At 44.9% G+C, this 27,643-nt stretch overlaps 2 protein-coding genes and 1 long non-coding RNA gene across 4 annotated transcripts; 1 reads left to right on the top strand and 2 right to left on the bottom strand.

The window, feature by feature from the left end:
- Window positions 1–14,541: 14,541 nt before the first annotated feature.
- On the bottom strand, window positions 14,542–15,720 carry LOC120694084 (toMV susceptible protein tm-2-like). Its single transcript, XM_039977252.1, has one exon. The coding sequence runs from the start codon at window positions 15,434–15,436 to the stop codon at window positions 14,834–14,836; it is 603 nt and encodes a 200-aa protein (XP_039833186.1). The 5' UTR covers window positions 15,437–15,720; the 3' UTR covers window positions 14,542–14,833.
- Window positions 15,721–16,129: 409 nt separating this feature from the next.
- Window positions 16,130–17,965, bottom strand: LOC120694083 (disease resistance protein RGA5-like). The gene has a single exon (XM_039977251.1). The coding sequence runs from the start codon at window positions 17,083–17,085 to the stop codon at window positions 16,150–16,152; it is 936 nt and encodes a 311-aa protein (XP_039833185.1). The 5' UTR covers window positions 17,086–17,965; the 3' UTR covers window positions 16,130–16,149.
- Window positions 17,966–23,839: 5,874 nt separating this feature from the next.
- On the top strand, window positions 23,840–27,540 carry LOC120694089. 2 transcript variants are annotated; one of them, XR_005683332.1, is made up of 5 exons: window positions 23,840–24,372; window positions 24,603–24,635; window positions 24,742–24,775; window positions 26,185–26,265; window positions 27,156–27,540. It is a non-coding gene; the product is annotated as an uncharacterized LOC120694089 (long non-coding RNA). The 2 variants fall into 2 exon arrangements; XR_005683331.1 differs by having other exon boundaries at window positions 23,840–24,506.
- Window positions 27,541–27,643: the final 103 nt, after the last annotated feature.

Genomic DNA, 27,643 nt, shown 5'->3' with positions numbered 1-27,643 from the left:
AGTTTAGCCGTCCCCGGGGAAAGCCCAGGCAATAGTCACTAGTCTCAACTTAGTAGACATGTTTATGCATGCTGTGTTCTTCGAGAAATCCCAATTCATGCTAGAAGAAGCTAGCCAGCTTCCGCATTTTCCTGCTTTTATTTATTGATGATCAATTATTACCACTTCAAAGACTTGTACCAAAAAAATTTTGAATCTGAATAGCAGAATTATAAATTTATTTCTCAGATTCTTAGTGATGTTTGATTTATTGAACGTCAAGAACATCTCCAGTAGTCATATTATCTATTATCTTATTATTTAACCAACAAATGAAGTCTCCACGTTCGTTCACAAGGTCTAGAAATTTCCACATTAATCGGAAAAAAAATTACCCGCCACTGCTATTATAAAAAATTAACCTAAAATACCCTATAGCAGGTCCTATATTACCCACCTCTACCATCAATTAATAAAATAACAATCAATTAATAAAAGAACAAGAGAAAAAAAAGAGCGTCTTCTTCCCAGCGATGCCGAGCCTCAGATGCCTGCGGCGGGCAAAACCCTACAGCGATGATGAACTCCGCAACCTGCGGAATACGACCAGCAGGAGCTGTCTAGCGCTACGATGTGCACAGCGACCTCAACCAGCCGGACAGCGGCAACAACCCGCGGCCCAACGCTAGGCGAGTCAGGGAGCACCCGTACCCTAGATCGGCGCGGCCGCATGGGGGCAGCGGGCGGGCAACGCAGACGGACCCGAACTGCGAGCTGACGATGCCGGACGAGGATGCGTACATGCCAAGGCTCATGGGATACGTTCGAGAGTTCAACTACTCCTTCTACGACATCATCAGGCGCGGCTATACGAGGACGGCATCGGCCGGCATGCTCATGCCCGTGGACATCGAGTTCAGCCTGCCGGAGCTCCGCGATGGCTGTTGGCGCCGGCTGCCGGAGTGGCTGAGCCGACGGCGATCGGCACTTGCGCCGGCGAACTCGCTCTCGCTCACGACGTCGCTCAGGAACGCGAAAGGGAACACGAGAGAGTTTGTTTTCCGCCGCACGAAAGTCACGGCCTTTTCTGTGGCGTTTTTGTCTCTTTATTCATCGGTGTTTACACGATCTCCCGATCCGACTTCCCCGCCACGCCCGCGCACGCTGCGACGTGCCCACCTAAAGCGCGGGGACGTTTTCAAGCGTGCGTGGCGGAGGACCTGGTCACCACCCCGTGAACGCAGCACGAGTCTGGTGCTAACACCGTTACAGACATGCAACCAACAGCTAGCTATGATGAAACGTAAAAATTCCAATGCAACTAACTTATTTACATCATGGTCCAAGCATGCACGGGATTACAATCAACAGATCACCCCCTAATCCCGCTGCACCTCGATAACTCCCAGCTGCTGACGAAGTTCAACAAACCTGACACGCCCGAGTGCCTTTGTCAGGATATCAGCTAGTTGTCCAGTCGTGCTCACATGATCAATATCGACTTCACCTCTATCAACACAATCTCTGATAAAATGAAATCTTGTGTCGATGTGCTTACTTCTATCATGGTGAACTGGATTCTTGCTTAGAGCAATTGCTGATTTGTTGTCTACAAGGAGCTTCACTGTTGGGGCCTGAATGTCAAGCAGTCCACCTAGCAGCCGGCTCAGCCAAATTCCCTGACATGCTGCACTTGCACTTGCAATATACTCGGCTTCACAGGATGATAATGCTACCACCCGCTGCTTCTGAGATGCCCATGTCACAAGACTCGACCCTAACAGAAACACACACCCACTGGTGCTTTTCCTGTCATCAACATCACCGGCCATATCACTGTCACTGAAGCCAACTAAGCTGACTGAACCCTGCCTGTGATATACACACCCATAGTGTACTGTACCAGACAGGTATCTCAAGATTTGTTTTACAGCTGCCCAATGACTTGCTCTAGGTTCCTCCATGAACCTGCTCACAATCCCCACGGCATATGCTATATCTGGTCTCGTGTTAACCAAATATCGAAGGCTCCCAATTATGCTCCTGTACTTGGTTTTGTCAACAGGTGGTGTCTTATCATTCTTACTGAGCTTGAGTCTATTTTCCATTGGTACAGCACAAGAGTTACATCCTTGCATCCCTGCATGTTCCAAAATCTTCATAGTGTATGAGCTTTGACATAATTTGGTCACACCCACCTGCTGATCAACTTGAATTCCCAAGTAGTAGCTTAGCAGTCCAAGATCACTCATGCTGAAGCTGCTCATCATCTCCTTCTTGAACTGATCAATACTTGCTTTGCTTGAACCAGTGATTATCAGATCATCAACATAAACCCCAACAAGGAGAAAACCATCTTGATCTGACCTCCTGTAAACAGCATGTTCCAGGGTGTTCTTGACAAAACCAAGTTTCAGCAGCTCACTGTCTAACCTGGCATTCCAAGCTCTTGGAGCCTGACGCAGCCCATACAAGGCTTTCTTCAGCTTTAGTACCTTTTCACTGCCACCCTTGACAACAAATCCAGGAGGTTGTTGCACATATACCTCCTCCCTCAGATCACCATTTAAGAACGCCGACTTAACATCCATGTGATGCACCTGCCAACCTTTTTGTGTAGCCAAAGCAATTAACAGCCTCACTGTTTCAATTCTTGCCACAGGAGCAAAAACCTCATCAAAGTCCACCCCCTCACACTGAGCATACCCCTTTGCCACCAACCGAGCCTTGTGCTTTACCACATTTCCTTCAGGGTCCTTCTTGACTTTGAACACCCATTTAAGTCCTATAGCTCGGTGGCCTGCAGGTAATACTGACAGCTCCCAAGTTTTGTTTGCCAAAATTGATTCCATCTCGGCCTCCATGGCTTTTCTCCAACATTGCTCACCCAATGCTGCCTCAACACTCCTAGGCTCTTCTGCTGCAAGATAGCACACTCCACTGTACTCAAAATCAGTAACTTCATCGGTTGTGTCATTTATATTGTCTATTGTTCTGTATCTCAGTGGCACTCCCTCTGAATCAGCTGACTCTCCAGAAAGTGGAGTTGCAAATTCAATCCCTTGCACAGCTGGACTACCTGGGGGCGTTGAGTGGTTTGATCCAGCACTTGAGTTGTCGTTGACCACCCACTGATCTTGGGAGGGTGACCCTTGATCTGGATTCTCAGAATCGGCTGCTGCAACTTCTGAATCTTCTTCTACTGTTCCTTGTCCGACAACTGTGAAAAACTCAACTTCAAATGTAGGAACAGCTGATTCACCTCGAGCTTCTTCTGTCCATGGCCAAGCTCGATTTTCCTCAAACACTACATCCCTGGAGATATGTAGTTTCTTGGCCATAGGATCATAGACTCTATAGCCTTTTGTCCCGGCCTCATAGCCGATAAACACCATCTTTGTCAACCTGTCCGACAGCTTATTGATCCCAGGCCCTACTTTCTTCACGTGTGCAACACAACCGAAGGTACGTAGGTGATGCACCTTAGGCTTCGAGTTGTGCCACGCTTCATATGGTGTTCTACCTTGCAGGCTCTTGGTTGGAGCACGGTTCAACAGGTACACAGCAGTGGACACTGCTTCACCCCAAAACTGCCCTGGCACACTCTTGCTTTTCAGTAAGCATCTTGCCATTTCCACCACGGTCCGGTTTCTTCTCTCGACGACCCCGTTTTGCTGTGGGGTGTATGGCGTGGTTGTGAAGTGCTTGACCCCATGCTCATCACAGTACTCTTTGAATTCGATGGAGTTGAACTCTCCACCGCGATCACTGCGAAAAGCACGCAGCTTACTCCCATGCTCGGTTTCAGCCAATGCCTTCACTCTTTTAAAGCATCTGAAAGCTTCATCTTTTGTTGCCAGGAGCTCAACCCACATGTATCGACTGTAATCATCAACTATGAGCAGAAAATAACTCTTACCTCCAGGTGTCTTTTGTCTGATCTGGCCACATAAGTCTGCATGAAACAGATCAAGCTGCTTCTCAGCTCTGTAACTAGCCACCTGTGGAAATGAGTGGCGAGTCTGTTTGCCCAGAGCACATCCATCACATAATTCCTCAACCCTGTCAATCAATGGCATGCCATTTACCATCCCCTTTGCACCCAGCTCCCGAAGAGCACGAAAATTCAGATGGCCATATCTCCCATGCCAAAGCCAGGCCACATCATCAGCTTTTGCCACTAAACAAACAGGTGCTGCCAATTGGGTTTTAAGCAAATACAGTCTGTTTTTGACCCGCGGTGCTCTAGCCAGCAGAGACCGCTCAACATCAAACACATTGCAAAAACCATCCTCGATCACTACTTTGCAGCCACCCTCTTCAAGTTGACCCAAGCTAACAATGTTACTTTTCAGTTTAGGAATGAAATAAACTTCTGTGAGTACCTTGTGCCCATGATTCTTGGCTTGGAGCATCACTGATCCGATGCCCTCGATCTCGACGAGTGATCTGTCGCCGAAGCGCACCGTGCCTCGCACCGACGTGTCCAGCGACACGAGCGCCTCACGACACCCCGTCATGTGATTGCTGGCCCCCGTATCGAGGACCCAGACATCACGATCTTCGTCGTGGTCGCCGGGAAGTACCTTCTTCTCGTTGAGATGCATGACCTGACGTGTCATGCACTTGGCCGGCGGCTCGACGTCACGCGGTTGAACATGCACGGCGTTCACCGTGGCCAGGAGCAGTGCGGCTTGATCGGTGTCAGCCTGCGCGTGATGGGCCTCCTCCTTGCGTTCCTTTCTTGGTGGTCGCTTGCAGTCCTCTTTCCAGTGGCCATAGATGCCACAGTTCCTGCACCGCCCCTTCCGCCTTGGAGTGCCCTCAGATGTGAACTTAGGGGCGTGATCTTTCTTCTCGCCGCAATCACCACGTCCGATGCCACCGCTGCTCTTCGGCTTCCCGGATCTCCGTTCACTCCCTGTCGACGATGAGGACTCCGGCAGTAGGCGATGTCGATTCCTCACCGCCCAATCCTCCTCAGTCAACAGGAGCTTACCGGTCTTGTCAGTGACAGTCTCCACCCCCATGCGATCCTCGGCCATCTTGAGTCTGCCGAGGAGGTCTTCCATCGTCAGCATTTTCAGGTCGAGCAGGGTCTCAATTGAGACCGCGATCTGCATGTAGCGATCGGGAAGGACACGCAACATCTTCTTCACTACCTTGATCTCCTCCATGCTCTCACCAGATGTGCGCAGATCCGCCGCTAACGCGTTGATGCGTATGGCGAAATCGTCCACCATCTCACCGTTCTTGAACGCAATGTTCTCGAACTCCCTGAGCAGGCACTGGGCATTGGCCTCCCTCACGCGTTCAGCTCCAACGCGCAAGCTTTTCACCGCTGCCCATGCCTCCTTGACAGTCTTCTTCGCCCCCAGCATCTGCCACATCTCCTGAGGCACAGAGCGAGTTCGCCGGCGCAAGTGCCGATCACCGTCGGCGCAGCCGCTCCGGCTGCCGGCGCCAACAACTGCTCTGATGCCAGTTGTTGGCGCCGGTTGCCGGAGTGGCTGCGCCGATGGCGATCGGCACTTGCACCGGCGAACTCGCTCTCGCTCACGACATCGCTCAGGAACGCGAAAGGGAACACGAGAGAGTTTGTTTTCCGCCGCACGAAAGTCACGGCCTTTTCTGTGGCGTTTCTCTCTCTTTATTCATCGGTGTTTACACGATCTCCCGATCCGACTTCCCCGCCACGCCAGCGCACGCTGCGACGTGCCCACCTAAAGCGCGGGGACGTTTTCAAGCGTGCGTGGCGGAGGACCTGGTCACCACCCCGTGAACGCAGCACGAGTCTGGTGCTAACACCGTTACAGACATGCAACCAACAGCTAGCTATAATGAAACGTAAACATGCCAATGCAACTAACTTATTTACATCATGGTCCTAGCATGCACGGGATTACAATCAACAATGGCATCACCGCCGCCAAGAGAGCAAGCTGTACACGCCGCCGGCGTCGATGACTGGCTGCACCGAGGAGTGGGTCTGCCACCTGGCAAAGGCCTACGTCAACGTGCTGGCACAAAGGGCATCAGGCACGCATTGGCTCAACACCCATGCCGTGATGATGGAGCCATGCTTCGTCATCGCCAGTTCGCCACCAACCAGCAGGTTAGACATATAAACTCAACTTTGACTGCTACCTTTTGCTATAAATTATTTATAATATATAATTGAGATATATTTTTATAAAATTATATTTTAAGATGAATCTTTTTAATACAATTTTAACATGTCAAACTCAACACATATAAACTTTATTTGTAGTCAAAGTTTAAAACTGGAGGGAGTATTCATTTGCTAGATGACATTTAATTTCTAAAATTTCATAAGTTGTTTTCCAAACATTTATAACAACATTTAAATAATAGCAATATATAAGATCTTAGTCAAACTAGCCACGCAAATACGCGAGTCACCTCCCTAGTTCCTAATAAACTAGTATTGGGAAAAAGATACGCTTTAGCAGTTCTCCAATACCTTTCTTTTCCCTAATTATTATCTGTTTGTCTTAATATTTCACCCAACTCCCCTCAAATAAAGGGAGAGTAAACATGACCAAATCCAGTAGTCCAGCTCGCGAGCCCAGAGCAGTAGACATCCACACTGATCAAAACGGCAGTGAGATGAAGCAAAAATGAAAAAAAAAATCACCACAAACAAGAAGCTGGATTCACACACGGTTGCTATAGCTCAATAAAATGCAAATGTAGCCTAAAGAAGCCATCGAATTTTGGATTAGCATGACCAAAGTGAGGCATGAAGGCAGCACAATTGGAATCAGCGCAGCCTGAAGCCACCGGCCTTTGGGGATCCTCTCCGAGACCAGCTTGGCTGATGCGCTCTGCTCCCTCCTCCATGCCCTTTTGGATTCAACGCTCGCAGGCTTGTGTTGCACTTCGTCCTCTTCCTCCATGAACTGACGCTTGGAGCAGAGGACGGATGGAGACAGAAAGGACAGGTGAGCAACGGGATCATGACCGTGGGAACACGGGTGGAAGCGGTGCGGACGCTGCAGCGATGCGATCTTCAATGCTGCTGTAACGAACATGGCATTATTTATACTATTTCGAGTGATTTTAGTGATCGAATGACAACATAATTAATTGGACTACTACTTTTGTTAAGTGAACATTTCTAGATCCCAAAGATGAAGTAAAAAGGCCATACAAAGCAAAACACGAAGAAAGAACTTAAAATAATGTTGAATTGGACGAGTTCTGCAGAAATCAGTAGTACCGGAAGGGTGCATTCGATGTTTGTCGGAAGATCCGACGCCCTGGCTTTGGCACTAGTCTGTACGCCTCTGGAGATCAAGTGAAGAAAGAAATGAAGCACCGGATGAACCGACGGTGTCAAGAGAGGCATCGGTGCATTCAATGTACTATGTTCCAGAGACGATGTCAAGCGCGCAGGAGTCACGCCTTCAGCACCGGTTGAACCGGTGGTGCATTGAAGCATAGCACCGGTGTAATGACGTCAGCAAGAGAGAAAAAAATCCAACGACTAGTTGAGTGCTGTGAGTGACCGGTTTAACCGACACACAGTCATCGGTTAAACCGATGGTGCTGCAGACAGTGCGTCAGAAGCTCAACGGCTACTTCAGGTCTGAGAGTGACCGGATGAACCGACGCCACCCCATGCAGAGACATCGGTTCATTCGATGGTATGCTATTTTCTGCAGATCGTTGGAGCAACGGCTACAAGACTTGGTTGCCTATATATATGCCTCACCCCGGCCATTTTGAGTTTGCTGGAGTTGCTAAACATCCCACACACACTCAAGAACACCTCCAAGCCATCCAAGAGCATAAAGATCAAATCTTTAGTCCTTAGCACAAGCTTTGTGAGTGATAGTGCTAGGTTAACTCTTGAGTGAGTGATCAAGCAAGGTTTAGATTCTTATGCTGTGGTTCTAGAGTGAACCAAACTTGTATCTCGGTGCGCCGGCCTTCTTGGAGCATTGGTGGCTCACCAGCACGTCAACGACCCTCCGATTTGGTGTGGAGCGGCGTCGACAACATTGTGCGGGGGACGGAGACCCCTCCTTCGTGGGCAATCTCCCTTAGTAAAGATCGGGATCAAGATGACCGTGATTGTGTTCACGGAAGAGACTTGATTGCCGGAAGCGATACTCTTCGTGAGTGCTTCAACAACGTGGACGTAGGGGCGCCTTTGTGGCAATCCGAACCACGGGATAAATCCTCGTGTCAAGAGTTTGCTTCCTCTCATCTATCTCTTTAAGCTTCCGTATTTTATATTGCAACTTGTGTGTCTTTACTTTCTTAGTGTAGTATCTTGTTAGAATTGGCTATAGGTTGCAAAACTCTTTTGGGATGAGGGTTTCACACTAAGGTGAACCGTAGTTGCACATATAGATAGCTTGATTTAGTTTAAGTTTTGTGCAAACTCCTTGGAGCCATAGATTAAGGTTTTAAAAGTGTCTAATTCACCTCCTCCCCTTCTTAGGTTAGAGCACTGTTCACTTTCAATTGCCAATCTGATCTGACCGCGGAGTGCCGCACGAAACGATGGGAGGGGGTTAGGGTTACATTATTGGGCTGGATGGACTTTGTTGGACCGCGCATCCTGTGGCTCGTTTAGCTTGCGAGCTGTTGGAAGTCGCTGTTATACTCCCTCCATTAAATTATGATAGCTATATTTTTACTTGGCACAATCACCAAGAGCAATAAGTATGCTTATCAATCTATTAATCACGTTAACCATCTTTTCCTCGTTTCTCCAATCATATTTCAGCGAGACTCCTCGTTTCCAGGAGTTTTAACTGCTGGCCCAACAAACCCCGAGGTAGACTAAATATATCAATCAATACTGAATTTCTCAATTTTAAAAATATAGCTATCATAACTGAATGGAGAGAGTACTAACGAGCTAAAATATTAGCTCGGCTCGCTAAGAAATTAGAATGAGCCGAGCCAAGCTAGTGTCGAGCCGAGCGAGCAAACAAGCTGCCAGCTTTTTATTCGGTCCTAATCAAGTTGTCGTCTTTCCATGTGTGTTAAGCAAGGGATCAAAGCTTCGTCAATGCAAATATACCTTCCGGCTTAGCGTTGCCTTCCATCGCTGACTGCTAGCTGTAAACACTCAAAACAATCCCATTTCGATCGCTTTACAAGCCTTACCAATTGCATGCCAGTAGTTTCAAGTTTAAACACATTCAAGAGGCTAAACCTTGACAGTGCACTGCTGTCTCCTTCGTTTGATCGATCGTGGACGCGACTGAACGTTCTTCGCAAGAAGATGCCCGCACACCCGGCACCACTGACCTGACTTTCATGTTTCGGGCTGCATCGGCTGGCGATGAGAGAGAGCATGCCATCGTGGTCACCTGCGAGCATGCAATTGCAGGCAGCTCAGTCCTGACGAGCGTTGCCGGCAGCCGGTACATGGGTGGGTCCGTCCGGGGTAGCTGAAAGTACTTGTCGGCGTCATGTTCTGCACTTCAGGGCAGAGTAATGCACAGAAGAGAGCACAATGAAACAGAGCATGCTTAACTCATCTACTATCCAGTAATCTTATATTCTCATTGCACACCAAAACAGAGCAGGCGTCCTAGTTGTATTGAAATGCTACATCAGTTGGCCTGTATTACAGAGAAAGAGAGCGAGCGACCATGCATACAGGCACCGCCGCTCTGAAGTATCACTGGCAGATTATGCAAAATTAACATGTTGACCTTCCTCGTCATACAGGCAGCAGTCATGAAGATTAATATATGAACAACGGTAGGACAAATACAATGCAGAAGAAACTAAGCAAAAGATTTTGGTTTTAATTTGAGAGCCTCAAGGGATCCAACTAATGCTGCACTCGACACCAGCAGAACGTACAATACAAGGTTTGCAGGCTCCTGAGGCCGGCACATTGCGCTGCCTTTCCCATGCACCGCATTATTGATGCCAGAGAGCAAAGTTATTAGTACTGCAAAAAAGGAGTAAAATTTAGCCGGCTAGGAAGACATCCAGGTTCCAAGCGTGCACAAGGCTTAACCAACCAAATCTAACCCACGCACACGGACATTTCCAAGGGAAACTGAGTAGATAATAGCACTACATGTGTGAGCAATTTCCAGGATTCATTCGCTCACAGGTTTCAAGTTGTTGGGGATGCATTTCAGTTGCATGCGTCAGTGCAGCCATGGCTTGCTCCGCCTCCTCATTGCTAGTGCCTTCAGAACGGAGGATAACCACCACGTCCTGCAACGATGGCAGGTTCTCCAGGCCCATGTCGAGATCACCATCGTTGCTGGCAATTCCTCTTCCCTCCCGCACATAAAACAATGGCCAGAGCCTTGGCATAGCTCCTTGTTGAAATATCACTGGCCATACAAATTGCGAGAAGAGACAGAATACAAGGTACGGGAACGAACCAGCACCAACAATGAATCCCTGAAGGATTCCGAGGTTCTTATTGTCCACCGCCAAACGTAGAGAGCGGAGAGAGGCCAACCTCCCTAAGGCTTCAAGATCAACCTGGTGTAGTTGCCTCACGGCAATGGATAGGAAGGTGAGGTCCGAAACAAGCGATGGATTCACCCAAGCTGGCAGTGTAGAAAACCAACAGCTTCGTACTCCCAAATGACGAATATGTCGAGGGACAATCCAAGGTCTTGTTTAGTTCTTCCTCGGAAAGTTTTTGAAATGGAATTTTTTCATATTTGAAATATTAAATAGACTAATCATAAAACTAATTACAAAACTCGTCTGTAAACTACGAAACAAATTTATTAAGACTAATTAATCCATCATCAGCACATGTTTACTATAGCAATTTATTATCTAATCACGGACTAATTAGACTCAAAAGATTCGTCTCCCAATTTACAGATAATATGTGAAAATTGATTTTTTCGTTGCGGGAAGCCTACGACACTGGGTACGCCCTTTTTATATTTAATACGCCATACATGTGTCCAAATATTGATGTAATTGATGTGTAAATTTTTTTACATAAACTAAATAAGGCCCAAGTGTCCAATCCACCGATGCCAAGTTGACCAGGATAGACACAGATTTCTAGTTCATGGATCTTTTGCAGCTTGCGTAGGCCCTCCAACATCTTGTCATTCCAGTCATTCAATTGAATCCACGGATGCCTCAGTTTAGTTAGCTGGCCCAACTCTTCTATAATATTTATGGTGGAGTGATCAATGCATAAATGTGACAGCTGCTCAAGACATGTTACGGCTCGTTTGGTTTTTTAAGTTGTTGTCACATTGAATGTTCGGATGTCAATTTGAATATTCGGATATCAAATTAATATAAAACTAATTGCATAAATTGCAATTAGGGTTCTAGACGAATCTATCAAGTATAATTAATGCACGATTAGCGAATAGTTACTATAGCAATTAGTGATCAAATTATGGACTAATTAGGCTTAATAGATTCGTCTCGTGATTAAATCACGACTTATGAAATTAGTTTTGTAATAAGTCTATGTTTAGTACTCTTAATTAGTGTTTAAACATGTGATATGACAGGACTTATGACTTAAACTGAAAAATGCAAACGAGACCTTAGGTTTCCGATTCCATTTGGCACTCTTGTAGATGAATCAATGTGTAGGCACATCAAATTTCTTAGCTGGTCAACACTCCAAGGCAAGCTGGAAATAGTATTGAGCCTCACATCCAATGTTTGTAGAAATTGCAGGTTTCCTATTTCTTCCGTGAGCTGAGAAATATGCGTACACTATAATCTCAAGTACCTCAACTGATATAAGTTTCCAAGGTGCTTAAGGCTATTAGTTTGTGAAATGTTGCAATCCTCTAAATCCAGTACATGTAAAACTCGGCAGCTGCCAGGAGCCAGCACTTGAGCAACGGAAGAGGTGAAGACAACAACTGACCTTGCATGTTGTAACAAGCTCCTAGTAGCTTGAGCCACTATGTCACTTTCCTTGCTATTTGGAAGGGACAACCTCCGAAACGTATTTGATGGAGATGGGCTATCCATACCACTTAGTACAGTAACAAAGTTTTCTTCACTTGGCAAAGAACGGATAAGATCGAGCACCATATCATGTATGCGACAACTATTTAGCATGCCAGTTACTGAGTTATATATAGGTTGGATCATACTTCTATTGATGAGCTTGTTGAAGTAACTCTCTCCGAGTTCAAATGGATTCCTCCCATATTTTTCACATTGGATAAAACCTTCAGCTACCACATTCTTATCAAGCGGTCCATGCCAATATTAAAATCTTTAGGAAACATGCTTAAATATAACAAGCAAGTCCTTAGATGGCATGGTAGCTCATAATAGCTAAAAGACAAAAATTTTCTCATATTCTTGACATCCATATTGTTTTCTATGCCAGTACCAACAGAGTTGTACACCTCGTACCACTCCAGTTTATTTCTTGCTTTGCATGCAAGCAGACTAGACAACGTAATAATTGCTAAGGGTACACCACCACATTTGTTTAGTATTTTGTTAGATACTTCAGCCAACTCTTGGTCAGGACATTTTTCTATGTCTATATTATTATCTTTGTTTTCTATGCCAAAAATTCTTCTATACAGTAGCTTTCGAGAGTTATTCAAAGAAAGGGGTTTCAGCTTGTAAGCACCACCGGCTTGTTCAGCAACATCAGAAATACGGGTAGTTATGATGATAATGTATCCGGTATCATTATCTGGCAATGCACATATGATCATTTTCCATACTGATATATCCCATATGTCGTCAAAAAACAATGAAATACCTAAACATATGACAAGTTATTAGCCAGAACTAATGGTTGTATGATGGAAAAAGTTCTCATATTGTTCATACACCACGGTATGCAAATTGAGCTAACTGGACCACAACTAATGTTTTAGTGACTAGAGTAAAATAGCTAGGGAGCATCTAGATTAGCATGTATGTAGACAAAATAAGTCCACTCAGAATCATTGATAAAACAAAAAAGACCTCCAATCCGAAACAAAGATTGTAGATTTTTCTTATTTGCACTTGAAAACATGTGAAAAATATTAAGTGGTTTGTATTTTATTATTTAATAAGGGCCATTCAATCATGAGGATTTAGTTAACCATATGTAGACTTTGGCCATGTCTGGATCTAATTTTGATAACAGAGAAATCAGATAAAAATCATTATGAGAACTAAACTCCACAGATAATTGGATAAATTATAAAAATTCTAGCACCCAGATTATTGTAATACCACTATCTACCTTTACCCTAATTTTGAGGTAATAGAAACAACCAACCCTCCAATCATCTTATAATCTAGAGAACCAGACTACCTAGTTATAATGTATAATCCAGATTCTTACTTACAATTTGTACAAGATCCAAACATGGCCTTATTATTATGAATGGAAGACATAAATTTTCACTGGCAAAAAAAATCTCATATGTACAAGTTTACAGCAGGAATGATCACATACCTTTTCTCTTGAAGGAATTATCTGAGTAGTATTATGAGCCGACTCTCATCCAATGTTTCTTCATAAGTATTTTTGCCAAGATCATAGAGTAAGCCATTGAATAATTTCTTCAAGTTAGGAGTTTGAGACACTAAAACAAAAGCACAACAATCAAATCGTCCTCTAATATTTTCATAAACTGCATATGAAAAGAGTTGTCTTTCCCAATCCCCCAAATCCAACAATAGAAACTATCTTTCCATGCTGCTGCATGGACACTTCATTCTCCTCTTCTAGAGTCTTGATTAGCTCATCTCTTGACTCATCAATTCCTACAAGCTCTTTCACCTCGGTGTACTGAGTGAATAAACGTGGATCGATCAAGATAGACATAGCAACATGAAAGTTTGGATCGTGATTAGCCTAAGAGGAGGAGGGGGTGAATTAGGCAAACTAAAAACCTTAACCTAGGCTCAATTCTAGTTAGCCCAAAACATAAGCTACAACATGCTATCTATAAGTGCAACTAGGTTCCTCTAGTGTCAAACACCCATCCCAAAACAAGTTTTGCAACTTATAGCCAATCCTAGCAAGAAACTACACTAAGAAAGTAAAAGCACACAAGTTACAATAAGAAATACGTAAGCTTAAAGAGTAGGGATGAGAGGAAGCAAACTCTTGACGCAAGGATTTATCCCGTGGTTCGGTTAGGCACAAAGCCACTCCTACATCCATGTTGTTGAAGCACTCACAAAGAGTATTGCTTCCCGGCAACCACGTCTCTTTCGGGACTTCTTGACTCGCCACAAAGGCTCATGCCAAGTCACCGGTCACCTTGATCCCGATTTCCACTAATGAGCTTCTCCACCAAGGAAGGGGGTCTCCACGTTCCCCGCACAAAGGTCGTCATCGCCGCTCCACACCAAGCTGGAGGGTTGAAGACTTGCCGGCGAGCCTCTAAAGCTCCAAGGGGTCGGTGCACCGAGATACACTTGTGGTTCACCTCTTGAACTAGCACACAAGGCTCTTGCCTTGCTCTCTCACTCTCTGAAGAGCTAATCCTAGCACTCACTATTACAAAGCTTGTGATAAACCTAAGGATGTGATCAATATGCACTTGGGTGGCTTGAAGATGTTCTTCTAGGTGTCACTCAACTTCCACTCAACTTCCACTAGCCGTTACATGCTTTTTCCAGAAAAAGCACGTAGGTGTCGGTTAAACCGATCATATGCGTCAGTCACACTGACCTCCTCTACTAGCCATTGAACTTCAATGTCTTCTAACAGCTTGCGTCATTGCACCGACGGGGCATCAGTTCAACCGGTCCTTAAGGGTTTCTTCAGCCTCAGCCTCCTAAACCTTCTGACGCATGCACTGATGCATGCACCGATGCTATTAATAGAGGCGTCGGTTCAACCGGTCCTTAAGACTTTTCTTGGCCTGGTTCTTCAAAACCTTCTGACGATCCCCTGTTTCTCACATTGGATAAAACCTTCAGCTATCCACATTGTTATTAAATGATCCTTATCAATCTCAAAATCTTTAGGAAACATGCTTAAATATAACAAGCAAGTCCTTAGATGGCATGGCAGCTCATAATAGCTAAAAGACAAAATCTTTCTCATATTCTCCACATCCATATTGTTTTCCATACCAGTACCAACAGTGTTGTACACCTCATACCACTCCAGTTTATTTCTTGCTTTGCAAGCTAACAAACTAGCCATTGTAATAATTGCTAAGGGCACACCAGCACATTTCTTCAGTATTCTGTTAGATACTTCTGCCAGTTCATCATCAGGACATTTTTCTATTTCTTCATTGTTGTCTTTCTTTTCGTTACCAAATATTCTTCTAAAAAATAGCTTCCGAGAGTTGTTCGAACAAAGGGGTTTCAACTTGTAAGCACCACCGGCTTGTTCAGCAATATTAGAAATATGGGAAGTTGTAATAATTGTGTATCCAACATCAGTTTCCGGCAAAGCACATCTAATCCTTTTCCAAACTGTGATATCCCATATGTCATCAACAACAACGAAATACCTACACATATCACAAGTGATTAGAAAAAAATTGTGATTTTAGGATTGAAAAAGTTGTAATATTGTTCATATACCAGCTAGATGCAAATTAAGCTAACTTGACCACTACTAATGATTTAATGATTAAATTAAAACAGCTAGGGAGCAGCTGGATTAGCAAGTCTGCGGACAAAATAAGTCCACTGGGAATGATTGCCAAAACAAGGCAAGCCTTTGTTTCCAATACCAAATGTTCTTCTGTACAGTAATTTTAGGGAGTTATTCAAATAAAGGGGGGTTTCGTATTGTAAGCACTACCAGCTTGTTCAACAACATCAGGAAGATAGATAGTTGTAATAATTGTGTATCCAACATCATTATCAGGCAAAGCATATCTACTCATTTTCTAGACTGACATATTCTTTATGTCATCAACAACAACAAAGTACCTACACATACCACACGTTATTAGGAAGGAAAAAAGTTCTAATATTGTTCATATTCTAGCTGTATATATGCAATTAAGCTAAGTTGAGCACTACTAAAGATTGGACTATTGAATTAACATATCTACAGAGCAGCTGGTTTAGCAAGTTCATGGACAAATAAAATAAGTCCTCTCGGAATGTTTGCCAAAACAAAAAATAGGTCCAGTTAGGAAACTATTTGCACTTAATAATGATGTGATAAAGCTTAAGTGGTTGTATTTTGTCATTTAATAGAGACCATCCATGAACATTTAATTAACCATATGTAGCCTTATACTTCATATGTATAATTGACAAAAGGAGTATTGTGAAAATACGGTGCAAATTATCAGTGGCTAAAAAAACTTTGAAACTCCGTATGTCAAAATTGATGGAAGGAGTGCTTTTGTACCTTTTGTCTTGAAGGAATTCTCTCAGTATTTCTATGAGTCGTCTCTCATCCAATGTTTCTTCATTGATGCTCTTGCCAAGATCATATAGCCACCTCTTGTATAGTTTCTTTAGTTCAGGTGTCTGAGGTACAGAAACAAAAGCTGAGCAATCAAATCGTGCTCTAATCTTTTTATACACCACATCGGCAAGAGTAGTCTTTCCCAGGCCTCCAAACCCAACAATAGAAACTATCTTGCCATGCTGCTTGGACACTTCATTATTGCCTTCCATTAGAATCTTGATTACCTCTTCTCTCGCCTCATCAATGCCAACGAGCTCTTTCACCTCATACTGAGCAAATAGTAACCGAGGATCGACGGTCACAGGCTTCGCAACATCAGTGTTGACCTTGTACCGATCACGCCGCATGGCTACCTCTTCGACATGGCTCTTGATTTCTCTGATCTCCTTAGCAATCTTAAGGCGGATAATGGGCTGCCTGAACCACTTGAGGGTCCGGTCAATGGCTTCCTTGAAGCCATGCTGTTCGGCCAGCTTCCTCCCCCCGCTGCACTTCACCATATACGTGTCAATAGTGTCCTCTATGTCGTAGGACATCTCCCTCACTTTCCTTGCCCAGATCTTGTCCTGGTCATCAAGCTTGTCTGCTGGCGCTTTGGAGATCTTCTCGAGGGCGCCTTGCATGCTCTCGAGCTCAGCCTGGAGGAAGATGATCCCCCCCTTCACCTCCTTTTGCAGACCGTACTCACCGGCGGCCAGATTAGCGAGCTTGGGGATGAGGCTGGGCAGTGCCCCCATGGCGACCTACATGGGCGGAGGACCTGGTTATGGGCGCAAGGAGCAAGTTTGGTGGGTGTACGTGTGAGCTATGAGCAGTAATGGCCTGTGGAGTTGAACGGCGGTGCTCAAGTTAGTTTTTGAGCAGAATCAGGCCTCGTGGCTTCTTCTGACGGCCAAAAGAAAAATTCTGGTCAATGGCCGTATGCACGTTGCGCACCTCGGGATGCCACTTCCAGTGCAGATAAAGATACCACTAGATCAGCAGCGCGCTACGCCGCGCCCATCTGGAAGTGGCCCATTTGCATGCGGTGCCCAGGTCGTTGGCCATCGCCGGCACTATGGCGGCGCCGCCATTTTCTCCAGCGCTCGGCCGTCTGGCGGTTCGACTGGGCGGGCCCGCGGCCAACGGCGCCGGAGGAGGGCAGCGCACCCAACGGCTCTGCACAGGGCGGCGCATAGCGCTCCCGCGGCAGCACAGCGCACCCACGAATTTCACCATTTCCCCCTCTTCTCCTCTACTTCTCCGCCGGGCCCTCCCCTCTCTTCCTCTCCCTCTCCGGCAGGGCACCAACAGCTGCGGCGGGCAGGCCGGCCCCTCCCTCTCGGTGGCGCACAGGCCGGCCCCTCCCTCTCGACGGCGCACAGGCCGACCCCTCCCTCCCCGCGGCGCGCAGGCTGTCACCTCCCTCTCGGCGGCGTCTCCCTCGAGCTCCGGGGCTCTCCCAGCGGCGGCGAGCCCTCCCGCGCACACATGATGATCAAGGTCACAAGCTGCAAGTAACCCAAAAAATACGTCTTGTTCCTTCTCATCAAACAAGCTAGACTAACAAACAGCAGGCTACACACAACTAAAAACTATGCAAATGATCGTGCTTTTGCACTCAACAGAAACACGTACACACCCTGCGATAGGATGCATGCACTTGTGAGGACCAATGGTGGTCACCCTTAGATGATAAGTGATTGACAATGTTATGTGTATTTGATGTATCTCTTGACTTCTAATGTGTCGATTTGGGCAGTTGAGCTCAATCACGCCCGCACGGTGCTCGACGAATTGCCGCACCGGCGGACAGCTGCAAGGCGACCACGAGCGGCAGGCAGGCCGGTGCAGTGGCTTGATCTGCTACGCCGTGAGGAGCAGGCAGCCAGCAGCAACAGCACGCGGCCCAGCGCGGCAGCTCGGCATTTGACTCAGGTAGACAGCAACAACGGTGAATTAATTTTGATGTCACTTTCATGCTACAGGAACAATGATTTTAAATTAATTATCAATTAGGCTTTGCATGTTTCCTATAGTTTTCTGCACCTAAGAATAGTTCTTTCTGCTCTCTCGCTTACACTAGTCAATTGGTGCTGGCTCCTTGTATTACTTGGTGGATCTTTGCGTGCTAATTAATTTTTATAGTGATGAGTTCTAATCTTTTTGGTGAGACTTTTGATCGGTTTTTTATTAAGCTTTGCTTCCGCTTGGTTTGAGCTGTACTAATCTTTGTTAAATCATCACATGCTTGGTTAAGTGAAGTTTTGGTGATAACTTTGCTCAAGTCCATCACTTTGTTTTTCCATCTACCTTATGTCAAGCTTTTGGCGTTTTGACTAATCGTTGTTTCAGCTGTATCATGCCTTGCTCGAGTAAATTGATTTTCGCTTGATTCTATTTTGCGTCGAGCTTTTCCTAACCGTTTCTAGGATGAACTCGTTGTGTGTTGGCTGGTGTCACCTTAACGGTTAGAAGAGAAATGTGTTGGGTTGAATTCGAGACATAGGTCTCATTCTCTTGAAATTTTTTTAAAAACTCTCATTCATCCCTGTCTGGTCGCCTCTTCCGTCCTTCACCTTGCGTGAAATCAGGCCCGAGGTGTGTCACCGGAATGCCCCTGCGTTCTGTTCCTTCCAGACCTGCAAGGCCGACCAATATTATTGATGTCAGTGACAGCGACCGACATTACCGTGCTGCAGATAAAGGAGTAAAATTTAGCCGGCACAAGCGTGCACAAGGCAGACACCATCGTAATAACTGCTAAGGGTACACCAGCACATTTGTTTAATATTTTGTCAGATACTTTGGCCTACTCTTCATTGGGATATTTTTCTCTGTCTTCATTATTGTATTGTTTTCAATACCAGACATTCTTCTATATAGTAACTTTCGGGAGTTATTCAAAGAATGGGGTTTCAGCTTGTAAGCACCACCAGCTTTTTCTGCGACATCAGAATTACGGGTAGTTGTAATAATAGTGAATCCAACATCATTATCAAGCAAAGCCCATCTGATCATTTTCCATACTGAGATATCCCAAATGTCATCAATAACAACAACCTATACAGATTGCAAGTTATTAGCAATGGTTTTAGGTTGGAAAAACTTCTAATAATATTCATATATATATCAAGATATGCAAATTAAGCTAACTAGACCATTAAATATTTTTGTGATTAAACTTAAATAGCTAGGGAGCAGCTAGATTAGCATGTATTTAGACAAAATAAGTCCACTCAAAATCTTTGCCAAGTCATAAAATAAGTCCAGTCAGAAACAAAGATTGTAGATATTGCTATATTATTTTCACTTAATAATGATGTGAAAAAATAAAGTCGTTATATTTTGTTATTTAACAAGGGCCAGGCATGTACATTTAGCTGACAATATGTCGACTTAGGCCATGTATAGATCTAATTGTGATTTCAGAAATCAGATAAAAGTCATAATGAGATCTAAACACCTAGTAATTGGATAGATAATAAATTCCAAGCACCCTTATTATTGTAATCATACTATATCTCTCCATCCTACTTTTGAGGTTATAGATGCAACTAACCCTCCAACTATCTTATAATCTATAGACCGAAACAGCCCAACTATTTATAATGTATATAATCCAGATTATTTTACTCTATAGCCACTATCCATATTCTTATAATTTGTACGAATCCAAGCATGGCCTTAGTATTATGAAAGGAAGTCGTAAATTATCCTTGGCAAAAAAAGATTAGTCCACTCAGAATCTTTGCCAAAACATAATAGAAGTCCAATCAGAAATAAAGATCATATATTTTGCTATATTATTTTTGCACTCAATAATGATGTGAAAAAGACAAAGTGATTGTATTTTATTATTTAATAAGGGCCATGCATGAACATTTAGTTGATCGTATGTAAACTTATGGAATGTCTAGATCTAATTGTGATTATACAAATTGGATAAAAAGTCTTTATGAGAGCTAAACACACCAGGTAATTGGATAGATTATAAAAACCTTAGCACCCAGATTATTGTAATCCCACTATTTCCCTCCATCCTACTTTTGAGGATGTAAACACAACTAACCCTCCCACCATTTTATAATCTAGAGGTCCAAACAGCCCAGCTATTATAATGTATAAATCCATACTCTTTTAATCTATGGCCACTATCCAGATTCTGATAATTTGTAGGAGATCCAGACATGGCCATAGTATTATAAACAACATAAATTATCATTGGCAAAAATAATCTCATATGTTCATATTCAATGTTTTAAATAGCAAGTTATAGGATTTAGCGGCATGATTCTCAAAACGCTATTAGCGCCACTATAGCCCGCTATAGCATGCTATTTTCTATTGCAGTGGTCATAGCAGCAGCTCCGCAAAACTGCTATAGCGCCGCTATAGCACCGCTATAGCCCGCTATTTAAAACATTGTTCATATTGACAGAAAGAATGGTCTCTCATACCTTTTCTCTTGAAGGAATTCTCTGAGTACTTTGATGAGCTGACTCTCATCCAATGGTTCTTCATTGATGTTCTTGCCAAGATTATAGAGCAAGCCCTTGAATAATTTCTTCAAATTAGGAGTTTGAACTGAAACAAAAGCACAACAATCAAATCGTGCTCTAATCTTTTCTTAAACTGCATTTGCAAGAGTTGTCTTTCCCAGTCCCCAAATCCAACAATGGAAACTATCATTCCATTTTGCTGCATGGACACTCCATTCTCTTCTTCTAGAGTTTTGATTAGCTCATCTCTTGCCTCATCAATTCCAACAAGCTCTTTCACCTCCGTGTACTGAGCAAATAAAACGAGGGTCGATCATGAGAGGCATAGCAACATCATTGTTAATCTTGTACCTTCCGTGCCGCTTGGCTACCTCTTCAACATGGATCTTGATATCTCTAATCTCAGGGGCCATCCCATGGTAAATCTTAGCCTTCCTGAACAAACCAACACTTCAATCAATGAATTTCTTGATGCCATGCAGATCGGCCTGTTCTTTGCCCTAGCCACGGACCACAAATGTGTCAATACTATCCTCAATGTCGTAGGACAGCTCCCCAAGTCCCTAGCCCAGATCTTATCTTGAATGTCAAGCCGGTCTGCCGATGTACTAGAGACCTTCTCAAGGGCACCCTTCATGCTCTCAAGCTCAGATTGGAGAAACCTAATCTTCCCCTTCACTCCCTTCTACAGATGTACTCTCCGATGAGTAGTTCACCGAGCTTGGTGATAACGCTTGGTAGTGCACCTGTCACCACCTCCATGGATCTGTTCCTGGGTGAGGGTAAGGAGCTAGTAAGTTACTCTGTGTTCTCCCTGTGTCGCACAAGGTGCATCTGAATAATAAAGGACGAGAGGGCTTGTAATTGGCTGGACTGGTGACTGGGCGTACAGTTGCACCTGGTAGCCACTGTTCTGGCTGGAAAAAGTGGCTGGCTTATCCACTGAGATGGTTGGTACCCTAGCTGAGATGCGCGACGCGAATGAGCGAGGGGGAAGCTAGTCGCGGACGCCGCGGCTTATCCAGCCGTTCGGCTGGTGATGGGTTGCCGGATCAGCCCAGCCGTTCCTGTCCCAGCCCAGCCAATTACGAGCAACCGAACGGGTTGTAAGTTCTTCTGGATGGGAATCAAGAGCTTCCGCAGCCAGACAAGTCCTTGGATGGAGTGGAAGCTGGTCGTCACCAGATTGTGCTTCTGCGACACTATGCAACTTCCACGACCGCCTTGACTCGAAGTTGCTGCCACCTTGACACCAAGTTAGGTGCTCGCAGCTGTCATGGAATAGAACGCTAAGCCAATGGAGTGAACGGCAATAACAGAAGAGTGAGAGTCGGAATCCAATCATATAAAGGCAAAACTATTGCTTGAATAATGAAAGAGATAGGATGGAAGTGTGTAAATGACCCAAGAAATACAAAGGCCTGAGGACCAATGATGGTCACTCTTGGATGACGAGTGAATGATAATATTGTGTGGATTTAATGTATCTCTTAGCTCGTGATGTGCAGGTGTAGGATGCAACATGGCGGTCGACGGCATTGCGGTGAAGGGCAAGCTCTAGCTTGGGTGCGATGGACCATGCGGTTATGACGGGCAAGCAGGAGTCTTGGTGCTGATGCATCATGCGGTGGTGAAGGACAAGTGGAGGCTTGGTGCTGAGGGACCCGAGGAGTCCGGACGGAGTCATGGGTGGTCCACATGGTGCACGATCAAAGCAAGAGTACATGGAGAGCGAGATTGTGATGAAGACGGCATCGGCCAAGTCAGGGAGGGAGGAGATGGCGAGTTTGAGTAGGCTGCCCATGCGGCGGGAGCGCGAAAGATCTCGAAGGCGTCATGGCACTTGGCGGGAGTCGGACACGCATCGACATCGCAGGTGGCAGGTTTGCTGGTTTGGGCCTCAAAACCGGGGGCGTTCGGTGCGGCCGGATGGCCGTGCTAGAGGACACGTGGCGTCATCGCGAAGCTTGTGTCGAGGCGAAGCGAAGTTGTGAAGGCGGCGTGTCTGTCCGGTGGCCCGATAAAATGCTGGACGGTTTTACCCCTAAGAGTTATTTGGCTTGTATGTTTAATGGAGGTTGTTTTGGTCATTGGCCAGGGCGTCTACATATAGAGATATATAGAGAGTGGGCTGTTTGAGGAAAATCACTTCTAGGATTTTCTCTCATTTTGGAGGTCCTCTCATTTGGGTGTGAGAGTTAGGGTTAGAAAGAGAGAGAGGAGATTGGATCTTTGATCTGATTTTTTTTGCCATCTTAGCTTTGTTGTGCTCAAGAGTGGTTTATAATCGGACCTCGTGGAGTAATCAAAAGATCAAATTCATGTACTTTTACTTCATCCCGAGCACTTTTCTTTTTCGCCATTTTCGGATGAATTTTGGGTGAATTTTCTTTCTTCGCATTTGGCCGCGTTTTGAGCAGGATTTCTTGAGGTGATTTGTTGCTAGAACACTTGTGAACATCTTTGATTCAATCACCTTTCAAATCCCTCACCAATTGGCTCGGATTTTGAGTTTTCCCCAAATTCGTGTTCTTGCTAGGGCGCTTCGGTTTTTCGCTCGATTCGTCGTGGATGCTCCATCTTTTCACGAACTTCTTCATGGACCTATTAGGTCGTTTGGTTGTGCATCTGTGGCCGAAATTTCGCTTGGATTCATGAAGTTTTGAGGAAGCAATTTTGATTTAAAGTTTCGGAATTCCTCTTTTGTTTGCTCTCGTTTCTTTTCCCATCGGAATGGTTAAAATCTACTGCTGTGCGCTGTTCTCCCTGCATCCCACGCACAAAAGGGGACGCGTGTCATGACCCCGTGAACTCTGGATGTTTTGCAAAAAAACCATTCAACTTTCTAAGAATTGCAACTCAGTGCAGCACATCCAAAAGGAACAGAAACCACATTCTTATATTTTTCATATATGTCCTCTTGTTAAAATTTAATTCAACACGAAGAAGAAATATTTCAATAATGTAGTTATTTTCACAAAAATCCCCCGCAGGCACTTTTGCAAAGAACCCTCCCGCAACCCCGAACCCTAACCCCTCGCTCTCCTCCCCTCCCCGCCGCCCTCACGCTCCCTCTCCAGCACCCCGCCGCCGCCCTCTCTCTTCCTCTCTCTGCTCTCTGCCTCCCCGCCGTCATCTTCGGTCCCATGCTCCCTCTCCGCCTGCCTCCGTCAATCCTCCTTGCCGCCGCTCCTCCTACTCTCCGCCCATTCCGGCGGGATCTGGATCCGGTGCGGGGCGCAGGTCGGAGGGCGTGGGGTGCATGCCGGCCGGCCACGATGATGGGGGGCCATGAGCCCCTCCGCCCGCCGCACCACCAGACGCACGCGCCCCAGCTGGTTCGTGTCCATCCCCTGGTCGGAGCTAAGGGACTGGCCACCGCCGGCCGGATCCGCACGATGGCGGGATGGCGCCCTTACAGTAGGCGTGGGTCGCCGTTGGCCTCAGCGTGCGGCTGCTGATGGCCGAGGATTTCGGTGGATAGGGAGGCTGAAGCGGCTTCAGAGGGCAGGAGTTCAACATGAAGCCACCGTTGCTGTGTGGGTATGGCCGTATGGGCATGGGCTCCTATCATTCGAGTCGTCCAATTGGCTGCTGCTTCTCTTGCTTGTAGAGTTGTTCAGTCTGGTGCTCGCTTTGTGATGTTAGATTGGTGGTAATTGGTGGCTGACAAGAAGGTGGCTTAGCTGATTTTGATTTGGATCCTTCCTTTGCCTGATCTCATGCCGTGGATATTAAGTGATTGCATCTAATTCTCTTATCTCTGCCTGCAGTGAGCTTCTGGAATTACGTCAGTAGGATCTCAGGTGATTTTACCCATCTCTAAGCCTTTTCAATTGTTTATGTTCACTACGTGCTATGCCTTGCATCAGTAGATTGTGATTACATCTCTGCTTTTTCTTATGATTGCAGTAGGCTTCTTGGGTTTGAGCAGCAGCATCTCAGGGTGAGTTTGTCCCTCCTCTGTTCCTTTCCTTGTGTTTGTAATTGCTCTAGATTAGTCTGGATCCAGTGCCTTTTTCCCTGTGAATAACATAAGTAGAAGTTCCATCTATAGTAATTAGCGTGTGCTCTTTGTATCGCTTTATTGGAAATAAGGCTGTCACTGTTTTATTATGCAGAAAGAACAAGCAATAAATATTGCTAGGAGTAAAAAAACTATCAAATCTTTTTGCAAGTACTATTTCTTACTGTTGGTTATATGCATTTGTTTTGTCAGAGAAGGCAGGTGCCTAAATTTTTATGTCTTACAGAGTCTATGCGTGCTCTTTTCGAGACAGGAATACTGGTATATAATAAGAAAAGAATCATATGCAATGTGTGACTTAGTTTAGTGCTACATGCCAGCATCACATGCATCTTTATGTCTAATCTTTTGAAGCTGGTGGTTGAGTCATTTAGATTGCTGCTGCACATGCTTGTGCTGAATGAAATTAGAGAGTGACAAGTTAACTTTGAATATGGTTCCTAAACAACCTGGAATGAGGAGTTTCAAAATATAGAACTTGAGACTGATTTTATTGTAACATTGGTTCAGTTCTGATCTTTTATCTTCTTCTCAGCTTCATATATATAAATTCATGCACAAATGTAGAAAGGGACAGGCTTATCAGTACACAACAGATTGATCAGAGAGTACTCCTCTAATAATTTTCATTTTCTTGGGGACCATGGAAAACTGTAGCTCAATCTTACTCTGGGAAAAAGATAAAATTGATTCTACATTAGAATGTCGACATATATAGGAGGGTGAGATCCGCGTGTGCAGTTCAGCACTCCTGGTTATCGGCTCGGCCACTCTGCGATCCTTAGAGCTTCGGAGTGCTAGAACAACAATATGCACTGTGTTGTTTATTTGTAGTTCTTGTAAAGAATCGAATCGACATTGGCTTTTGGTTTGTAGGGGCTTAAAAGTATTTACCAAAGAAAGCGGCCCAGTAAAGATCTTTGCCAAATACTTGAAAGGGGAGGAGCATGTATGTATTTTTTTAGCAACGGAAGGCTCTTGTCACTTGTTATAACTGCACTCCATGTTATATAACTATTCATGCATTGTCCCAAGTTGTTGCTGCGCTGCTGTTCTTTGTGCCACCAAATGGGCAAGTTCTGCGGGTGTTATGTTACATGAGTTATATGCCTACTACCTCGAACAACCTGCATAATTGTTTGCTGGAATTATTCTTTTTTTTATCCTGATACCTGGAATTTGTTTCCACCTTTTTTGTTATCTGATTTTTTTATGGACCTTGTTTGCGTTAACTGTATGACTGTTTTTATACAAGTGTAACTCTCTGTATCTAGACTTTCCTGTCTAGAGCCACATACTAACTACCATGTTTCTGTTTGCTCATGCAGTTTGGGATGCTTATAGAATATCTGTTCGAAAAATTTCCAAATTGGCAGGAAATAGGTAGCCAGGCCATTGGTGTCCTCTAGGTAAGGTGTTGTTCAAAGCAATGACACAACTTTTTGTAACCTATTTACCTATCTCCTGCATAGGAAACATGCATGATTTTTTCAAGATGGTCGAATTTGGTCCTAGATGTTCATGTAAAAAATATACGCTTGGAAGAATATTGAAATACTTCCTCCAGCTAAGAAACGAGAATTTTTTGTACTTTCCTAAGTAAATTATGATGCCAAATTGACTGCTACATTTTTTATCATATATCAAAATATTATTTTGGATAGTATCGATAATTTCTATGAAATATTAACTTGAACTATATATTTGCACACAACACAATGTCTTTGGTCAATAACTTGACACTACTACAAAACAGTCATTTGTTCTAGGCCATTTGCCCCGGCAGCCTTTGTGCCCGGGACAAAAGGTCCTCTTTTGTCCCGGTTGCCAGACCCGGGACAAAAGGGCACCCCCTTTTGTCCCGGACTGGTGTTCCCGATTGGGAAACCGGGACAACAAGAGTTTCCCAACCGGGACAAATCAACATTTTTGTAGTAGTGTGATATACATATGGTTTGACTGTATTCAAATGATTGGGTCACTAATTCAGTGTCTTAAATTTATGCACAATATTATTGCTGCAGTGGTCTATGCCTTGTCCCTTTTCGGATAAACAGCGAAGCATGTGATGGCATTGTGCTGAATTCCACTACACTGCCTCTTATATTTGTCTTCAACACGTGTATCATTGTTGTGAGGGGGTCAGTTCAATGATTTTGCTTTTTTCGTTGATACCTTGCTCCTCCAAGTACGCGGTGGCCTCCTCGATTCAGGCTGCATTGTGTGGGGTAGCTTCGATTGGTCACGGATTTGGAATTTCCTTCCGGCTCTCTGACCGTCGGTGCCCAATTTGTTGTAGGTGACCAGTTCAGGTGCGGCCTGGAGCGGCGGGCAGGCCAGGTCATGGGGGCGCGTCGCGGTGGGTCAGCCCCGGGTGGTGGCGAGAGGGTGGAGTGGCAACATGGTCCTGGTCGAGCTCGAACTGAAGCATAGCGAAGAGTGCTGGCCAGCATGCTGGATATGCTCATGAACCTGCTACCCTGTTCGTTATTCCGATCACATATGTGTGACGAGCAACTAGCACTAGAAAACTTTGCCTCTAAACGACCATGAAAACAACAGCTTCCTTTTACTGTGCTATCGTCTTTGCATTTAGGGAAGCAAGTAGTAACTCTGATCTAAAAACAGAGTACTTATTGTGATGGTATTATATACTTATACTAAAGTGCCAAGATTTGGGTAGCTCCCCTGCGTTGTGGCCCCCACGTGGGACTCATGTACTGTTCATACGGGTCTCATATACTATTTAGGTGGGGCCCATGTACTATACAGGCGGGACCCACATAG

Source organism: Panicum virgatum, unplaced genomic scaffold, assembly GCF_016808335.1.
Source record: "Panicum virgatum strain AP13 unplaced genomic scaffold, P.virgatum_v5 scaffold_2976, whole genome shotgun sequence".
In the NCBI taxonomy this organism is placed as follows: Eukaryota; Viridiplantae; Streptophyta; class Magnoliopsida; order Poales; family Poaceae; genus Panicum; species Panicum virgatum.
This window is presented reverse-complemented; position numbering and strand designations above follow the sequence as displayed.

What these genes read in the sequence shown, in the direction of transcription:
- LOC120694083 (XM_039977251.1), bottom strand. Translation starts at nt 17,085, where the DNA reads ATGGGGGCACTGCCCAGCCTCATCCCCAAGCTCGCTAATCTGGCCGCC.
- LOC120694084 (XM_039977252.1), bottom strand. Translation starts at nt 15,436, where the DNA reads ATGTGTAGGTATTTCGTTGTTGTTGATGACATATGGGATATCACAGTT.